Raw genomic sequence first — 9,210 nt, forward strand, 5'->3', positions numbered from 1 at the left:
GGTTTTCCAATGTCCAAACAATGATAAATTTAATTTTAAAATTTAAAATACCAAAAGCCATAAAATTTAATAAGATTGAAACTTATATGATTTTTTCATGTAAATTAAAATTTCTAACCTTCTAAATTTATAATAATAAAGGGATACCTAAAGTTTCAATTTCTAACATGATCGTGTGTTTTTATCATTTGCGAGCCTTTTCAACATATATAGATCATACTCTTTTTAATAGTTTTGATCTTTATTATACCAAGACATTATCTTCACTTTGGTTCAGTTTCGAGACATTATCTTTAATAATAAAGTTATACTCTTTTTTTTTCTATAAAAAGACATTACTTTCACTATGAATCCAAAATACTACGAAATATATGAAACCAAGTAAAATATTTATATGTTGAAAATGCTAGTAAATAAGGATAAAAACAAACAAATCTTTTAGAAATTGAAATTTTAGGTATACTTTTATTATTATAAAATTGAAATGTTAGAAGTTTTAATTTGCATGAAAAAATTGATATAAGTTTCGATTTAAAGCATACGCGTCTTATTTATCTTATTGAATTTGATAGCTTTTAGGTCTTTTAAATTTTAAAACTCAATTTTTTTAACTTAATTTTAAAATTAAATTTAAAAAATACACATTTAATCCCTAAGTTTTAAAATAAGTTTCTATTTGATTCTTAAGTTTTAAAAAGTGACAGTTTATTGTATGACTTTTAAAAAATAATTCTAAAAGGTCGTTGGAGTTTACTAACAAAATACTGACGTGACTTGATCAGTTGTATATTTATTTAATTTTATATTACTTTTGACATATTTGTATATTTGTATATTTTTTTTTCTTTCTATCTCTTCCCCTCTTCTCTCTCTTTCTCTCTTCCCTCCCCGAACTTCTAGTTACTCTTCCTCCCACCTAATTATGATCCACCATCCTCTTCGACGACCTCCGACCAACACCACTCGCTTCCCGTATTTACTAGATTTGATTTTATATTTCCACCCATTGAATTTTAGTTTTCAATTATATTTGAATTTGAATTATTTCATAACATCTATTATTTTATTTTTAATTAATGTTAATGTTTTTTTTAACTCATTTGATTTGATTGCTAATATTTTTCAAGGTTGTGGACGACCCCTTAATTTGATTGATAATATTGTTCAAGTGGGCTATCTCTCATTCTTCCAAGTTCTCTTGATTACAGAGTATGCCACATCCTCCCAAACTCTCTCCTTCGTAACAATAGATTCTGTACTAATCGTACTATCTACAACTTTACCGTTGCCTCGTTTTTTTACCACGTTAGGGGTTGTTTCACAAGGCCCATTGGGCTCTATATAACCCATTGAACAGTAGATTAATTGGAAGCCCATTAAGCCCTAATTTTGAGACAATCTTATTTTAACATTTCTACTCTTGCATACAATTGCACGAAAACTAGATGAATTTTAAACAGATTATTACGACTTACAAGTACATCATCATAATATATTAAATAATTTAAATTTAAAGAGGAAAGCAATCCATGTTGATAAAATATGACGAGGGTAGTTTCATATTTTTCAACTAATGAGATCAAAATCCAAATATCGATTCTCTAAAAAAAGGAAAAAAAAATCAATAAGTCAAAAGTTAATCCTCCAAAAAGTATTAAATATCAAATATCGCTCCTCCAAGAAGATCCACAAACAAAACGTTAATCTTTTGAGAAGATCAACATGCTACGACAATTTCAAAGACTTTCAACAAAATAAAAAACTGACTTATCAACCTGAGTATAGATTTCAATTGGTTAAATCATATATCTTTGAACAAAAGGTAGAGAACTCGAATCCCTACCACATGTTATTGCATAAAAAAAATGCTCATTCTCAAGACAAGTTGAAGACTCTAACTTTCTCGATTTAAACAAGCTCATCCGGAAAAAAATCGAAGTATATATATTAGAGATTATACCAACTCAAATATAAATAAAACATTATATTTAGTTCATGAATTAGGACAATCTTCTATGGACCCTTTTTCTTTTGCTCTTTTTTTGTTTTTTTTAGAATATAGCACATAATTACGGGAACAAATTTGAACCTCGTTTAGCTATAATCAAGTTAAATTTGAGGGATAATAAAGCTTAAGCGTACGACTTTAATAATTTTTTACTTTTGTTTTCCTTAAAAAAAAAAAAGAAGGAAAAGCCAGGCTGGCATATCAGACGAGAAATGTGGAGAGGGGAGAACACGGGTTGACGATCTTATCCTTTTTGTCACAGATGAGATGACGAGGATTGGTGGTTGAGATCTTCCGCGTGGACAAGATCGTCCACCATCATTACACGTGGCGCAAGATTAACATATTAGTCCGTGTCTGACCGGCTAAACAGGTAAGCTACTACTTATTCCACGTGGACCAATCATACTACTCCACGTACACTCAAGAGAACTAAATTTTAGTATTCTCTTCAAAAGTCCATACTATTTTTTAGAAAATTTCAAAAACCACCACTGAATTCTAGGAGGTGTTACAATTTTATCAATCACCCCTCCTGAAATTATGAATTTATAGTAAATTCAACCTTTAAATATTGCAAAATACATCACTAATTCTTAAATTATAAATATGGTTACAATATTGTGACATTCAACCCCAATCTTTTTTAAACCTATTTTTTATTTTCTTAAACTCAGATGTAAGTTTAACATCGATATATGAAAATCAAAGTTTTTAATGGTTATTTTGAAAGTTTGATCGTAACAATCTTTATAGTTCAAGGTTAGTTTTTGTATTTTGTAATATTTACGAGTTTATTTATAATAATTTATAAATTTAGACAGGTGATTGATAACTCTTATTGTAATAACGAATAGATGGTTTTTTTGTAATTTTCTCACTATTTAAAAAAATCTCAAATGGACACTTGATAATAACAATACAAGACATGAGACTCTAAGGAAGTTGACTTTTTGACTAACAAATGTAGTTATGGAATGCACAAGCACAAAAACCTCAAACCCCCACCAAAGCTACTTTTTTTAATGTCTATTCATGATCATGAGTATCTCTCCCCTCTCTCTACCACTCTATTTAAACCATCCTCACAATTCCAAAATTCATCTCGAGATATCAAATAACTCTATTATTCATCTCTTCTAGAGTTTTGTTTCTTCTTCGATGGCTTTACGATATGGTCTTTTTACTTTCTTGTTCTTTTTTGTCTTTACTGTATCTTCTCCTTCTACAATCATGGCAACGTCTAGAGGTATGCTTGCTATAAAACCTACTATAACAACTTTAGAAGCTACGGTACCAAGTTCTAGCGTCGAAGTGTCTTCTTCAACCATGTTTTTTGAAGCACTTGCACCATCCACCGTTCCTACTCCTCTAGCCATATCCAATAATGAAGCGCTTACTTTGACAACTTCTAAAGGCACAGTTGGTGTAGTAGTACCTACTCCATCTACATCCAAGGTCACTTTCACGGTAGGACGTAGCCCGTTGATTTCATTGTCTCCACGTTCTGATGACTTCGTCAATTTTGAGGTTCCAAATGGAATGGGCGCAAGGCCACCAATGACTGATTGGGCTATTCGAAGCTGCAAGCCCAAAGGAAAATTTAGGTATTCTGCTCCCAGTGATCGCAGAAATTAGTAGTTGATTCTTGTATGACATGTCATACACAAAACCAAACTCAAAAACATAATCAACCTTACACATTATTAATTAGTTTCTTATTAATTATTATCTTCTCTCTTATACTTGTACCAATTCTCTTAAAGTTTCTATGTATCATCAAAAGTTCAGTTACACTACACAAATAATTACTCTGGCTAACTAAGAGCGGATTAGCTTAAATGAATATATATAATTAGTCTATTTAGTTTTTGGTTTAACAAATTCTAAATTGAATGAATCGATTTGGTCATCTTTTTAAAAACAAAACTGAAATGACATTGATTGTTGATTGATTTTGATAAGTTTTGATGTGCACCCCTACCCCAAACTTATTTTTATTGAATTATTTGCGGGGTTATAGATTAAAGCTAATTATATAAACTAGAATTAGATAAATAATATTACAAATATCAAAGTTACCAAACTTGTTAAATATGATAATCTAAGTACAGTTCAACAGTTAAGGTATCAATAACTTTTCTTTTCAGTTGAACGTTCGAATTATGACAACATACATATAAAAATAATGATATTTTCAAGTCATACATAACATACAACTTACATGATCATATTAATAAATAGTGAATATATAGTTAGTTAATTGAAGAGATAATTAATCAGCCAAGATGAGTATAGTTCAGAGGTGATTGACATCTATCTAGATCAAAAGTTTGAATTCATACCTCCAATTTGTTGTATTAAAAGGATTTAACGATGCTATAATTAAATAAAGGAATCATACCAAAATTTTGAATTATTTACAAAGTAAATTTATCCATCTCCCGCAGCTTTAATTTAAGAAATAATTGCACTATATAATTTTCCAATTAATCCGTAGGCGTAAATTATACTCTTTCCTTGTTTAATTTTAACAAAATCGATAATATACTTCATAGATTTTTCATATCACAAAAATAAAGTTAAATTTGAATAAAAGATATAATTATATCTTCACTAATCTGATATTTTCCATATATTTAAACTAGTTAGGAGACGGAAAACGATTTCGCATAAAAAAGGGAATTGAAATTCGGAGAAGAATTAGGAAAGAAATCCCCAGACCTAAACCCGCTGCCATTAAATACCTTCCTTTAATCTCTGATCGTCTCCAAAGAATACCTAAATTCTCTCTGTAGAATCTACATTACTCTCTCTCGCTTCTTCAATTTCCTTTCGCCGATCGATCGCGTTTTCTCTTGTTGTTGAATCGATTAAGTTGCGCGATGAGGAGGATTCTGCTGAAGACTTGTGATAACCAGATTTACGAAGTGGAGGAGGCGATCGCGAAGCAATCCGGAGTGATTCGTAACTTTCTGGAAGATTTCGATGGCGATTGCGTCGAGATTCCGCTGCTGAAAGTGAACGAACGAATGCTGAAGGTGGTAATGGAGTGGTGCGCGATGCACGCCGGGGAGGAATTGGAGGAGAAGGAACTCCAAGATTGGGAGAGCAAGTTCGTGGCGATGGACGATCTTGATTTTCTTTACGAGGTACTGATGGCGGCGAATTACCTAGAAGTGGTGGATTTGGTCCATCGCCTTTGCAAGAAAGTTGCCGACATCATCGCCGGAAAGCAGCCGGAGGAAATTCGGAAGATCTTTAACATTGAGAATGATTTCACGCCGGAAGAGGAGGCGGAGCTCCGGAAGCGGAATGCTTGGACTCTGGATCCCAAAAACAAGTAGTATCTTATTCTTGCTGCATTTGCTTCTGAATTCTGATGGAATTCTTTTTTCTTTCTTTAATTTCTTTTCTTCTTGATCTTCATGAGTTAGGAGATGGAATTCTTTAGTAGATTTTTTATTTTAGTGATTTTTCTAACTCTAGTCGATGATGTCAAAATTTCAATACTGATGGAATATTCTAATATGTTACGACACTAAATCTTAGATCAAAGAAAAGTGTAATTTGCCCAAGAATTAATATGGATATAAATAAATAAAGTAATATTAAACTTGTTATTTTAAAATTGGGCTTAGAAAAATTGTCCAAAGGGCCATCTCAACCCAATGGCAATAATACATAAACTCAAGCCCTTAAAAAATAATATACTACATGGACAGACATTATGTATATTAACTATAAAAATAAACAATAAAATTCATTCCAATATTTTTTATATTTCCAAAATGCCCACAAAAAAATAAAAATAAAAAACTTATTTCAAGTATATTAACTATAAAAATAAAGAATAAAATTCATTGGACATTTGCAATTTAAACAAGATCCAAAAATTCGGCATGCCTTTTAATAACCATTCAATAGCATACCTTTTGTAATTTTGTTTCATACATCCAACCGTGTTAGTCACATTATTTCAACGATTAATGGGTGTGCTTTTTCATGAGATTGAGAAATAAAAACTATTAACCACACACGAGATCAATGAATGTGCTAAACATAACGAGAGTCATTCGGTGATAAATGATTACCACAAGTGAGAGCCAATAGAATCTGGTCCATTTTTTCTTTTTTTTAAAATTTTTTTCATGGATAGAGAACTAAACCAAGAGCATAATTATGGATTCATCTATCTTATTAATCTAACGTCATCAAATCTCAAATCTTTAGCTCATTAAATTATATTATTCAATATGATACTCATAAGAAAAAATAATCATAATGACCTAAATGCATCGTACTTGGAAAAACATTTGGTGTTGATTTTGTATTTCATAAGAAGCTTCCATTAACCACTAATGACCTTAGTGGTGCAAATTTTCAAATATTTCTCACCTAACCTTGTCCCCATTTTAGCCCATACCATAAATTCAATTTTATTGTTAATATATATATACATATCATCAATTCCAAAATATTAAATTTTCGTAACATTTCTATATATCTACGAGTTTAATATCGATATTGACATAAAGAGGGAGTTGGATTTTCACAGTAAAAAAATTAACAAAATATAAAACTATCAACAAAATATTCACATAATATTAATATTAATAAATTTTGTGAAAGACTTTTTTTTACTTTAAATATTTGTTATAAATTATTTTTACTTTTTTTTATAATTTTCAAACATATCTATCGATATCGATATTTTATCAATATTTTTATCTATAATTTAGATCATGTTATTAAATATCCATTGACACGTCGACATTTCTATTGACATGTTCATGTATCCATGAGTTTGAAATTGATGTTTACCTTATAGTACAAATGAATTGATAATGATGTCACTAATATATATATATACATAGTACTAATATTAATCGTTTTAAACTTATTTAGAAATATAAAAATATTTATTTGTTAATTTAATTTTTTTACGATTTTTAATTTCTCTGAAATATCCATCGACATTGATATTTTATTGATATTTCCATGTAACTGAGACCTTGTATTTCTATCAACATTGACATTTAAACTTTGATTGAGACTAAATTTAAAATTTTATTCACAATATTTAGGTTTAGATTTTAAGCGCAACTGCCACGTGAGCTTTATATATGTTGTAGGTTTAAATATATATATATATATATATATATCCAACAAATAGATTGTGAGTTCGAATCTTCGCTCTTACATGTTGTAAAAAATATATATTGATTTTGTCCATACACTTAAATTTTAAGAATTTTTAATTAAATATTCTAACATAATTTTTCTATTAATTAGCGCAATAAATATGAGTACGAGGATTTGAGCCTCCAACTTTAAAAAAACTAAATGTAAAATCGAGCTATATATGTTCATTTTAGCCTCTAATAAAATTTCTATATTGATCTATAATTTCCACATTAAAATTTTCCTTCTTTTTAAAGTTTTCAATTTTATTGTCAATGTATCAAAAATTTTCAATTAAGCTCTTTTGTTAAAAAAAAAATTGTTAATTTCTTTTAATATAAAATTTGTAGAATATTGAAAATTATTGTTTCATTAACATGTTTGGATACGTGCACATACACTACTTTCAAGTAATAGATTTTGTTGATGGATGAGTCGAATTTTGTTGGGGTGTGAATTGTATTTTATAGGTTAAAGTAACAATTGAAAGACATGTTCACATATTTGAATATGTCAATAAAATAACAATTTTAACAACCGATCAACTTTTAGTTAACAAATTTTAATAATTTTTATGAAATGACTTTAATTGAAAATGTTTAGTACATTAAAAATGATTTGAAAATATTAAAAGATAAATAACCTAATTGAAAAAACTACCTAAAAGATAAAGGACTTGATTTTAAATGTTGATGGAAATGTCTACATTTCAATATATGGAAATATCAATAAAATATCAATATCATGAGATATTTTATTTAAAAAATTGGAGAAAGAAAAAAATCATAATAAATATTAAATTAACCAATAATCATTTCACCCTTTTTAAATACCTCAAAGTCTCTTCTTTCCAATGATCATGATGAAGAATCTAATAGCCCCTCTCACGACCCGCAATCATCGAGATTTGATATCGAAGCCCTCGAACAAGGCAGCATCGTCGGGCTGTTGGCGTAATCGTAAGAAACACTTTTCATTTCATTCCTGTAGTTGTGCTTGTTGCTCGAAAAATGAAGAAAGACTTATCGGGAATCGTGTGAAAATTTATTAGTATTAATTTTATGACATATTAGTGATAATTTGTGGTTTTTTTTTATATTTTATCAATTTTTTGTGATATTATTAAAATGTCGATTCATCCTATATACCCATATCGAACTTATAAATATACGAAAATATGGACAGACTAAAATTTAATATTGTGATAAGGAGAATCATATTTAGGAAAAATTGAAAGAACATATTTTAGATTATTTAAATTAAAAGGTGATGTGTGTAATTAGAGGATCTAGAAGCAGGGCCCACCGAGTGTCACTCGCCGGCGCGTAATTTTGTAACGCGCAGTTGACTCACGGTGGCGCTAGACGTGCTTTGTCCGCTGCCCGTCCTTCCCGCTGCCCCTGCCCGTCGGCAATCCCTTAGACCCGGTCAGCCTCAGCCCTCACCATTTTATTATTTAATTATCTATCTCAATTCTCTTCCATAAATTTTAAATTTTCAAATACTCCTCCAAATTTTAAGTTATGAGTTCAATAGATATAGAGGAAGGATCAAGCCCGAACTTTAAAAAATATATATTATAGGTATTTTTTCTACTTAGTTATGTTCAAATTGACAAATGATATAATTTTACATAGTAATATCATAATAAAACATGGTTGATTGTCGTATAAATTCTTTTTAGAAGTATTATATAAATATTAACTAACTTTAACATAACAAGGATTTGCAAAAATATAATATATATATATATATATATATATATAGGGAAAAGAAATGGCAAAGTAAATAATTAAGCAAAATAAAATATGATGTAAAAATGTTTTATCCTAACTTTTTGTTTTTCTAGAAAAGAAAGTCCAATTATTTGTAAATATAGCAACAACATTCTGAATTTGCCAAAAAAATAATGATAAATAAAATAAAATCTGATTGAATCATTAAAATAGTCTTAAAATATCTTTTAGTAGTAACATCTAATTTGTCTATCCCTAATAGACATATACATGATCTAGTCG

The 9,210-nt window shown here is 29.1% G+C and overlaps 1 protein-coding gene across 1 annotated transcript; it reads left to right on the plus strand.

The window, feature by feature from the left end:
- The first annotated feature begins 4,669 nt into the window (after nucleotides 1-4,669).
- On the plus strand, nucleotides 4,670-5,589 carry LOC111010258 (SKP1-like protein 14). The gene has a single exon (XM_022283620.2). The coding sequence runs from the start codon at nucleotides 4,894-4,896 to the stop codon at nucleotides 5,353-5,355; it is 462 nt and encodes a 153-aa protein (XP_022139312.1). The 5' UTR covers nucleotides 4,670-4,893; the 3' UTR covers nucleotides 5,356-5,589.
- The last annotated feature ends 3,621 nt before the right edge of the window (nucleotides 5,590-9,210 follow it).

Source organism: Momordica charantia, assembly GCF_013281855.1.
Source record: "Momordica charantia cultivar OHB3-1 chromosome 9 unlocalized genomic scaffold, Mcharantia_2.0 BLBB01000009.1, whole genome shotgun sequence".
NCBI lineage: Eukaryota > Viridiplantae > Streptophyta > Magnoliopsida > Cucurbitales > Cucurbitaceae > Momordica > Momordica charantia.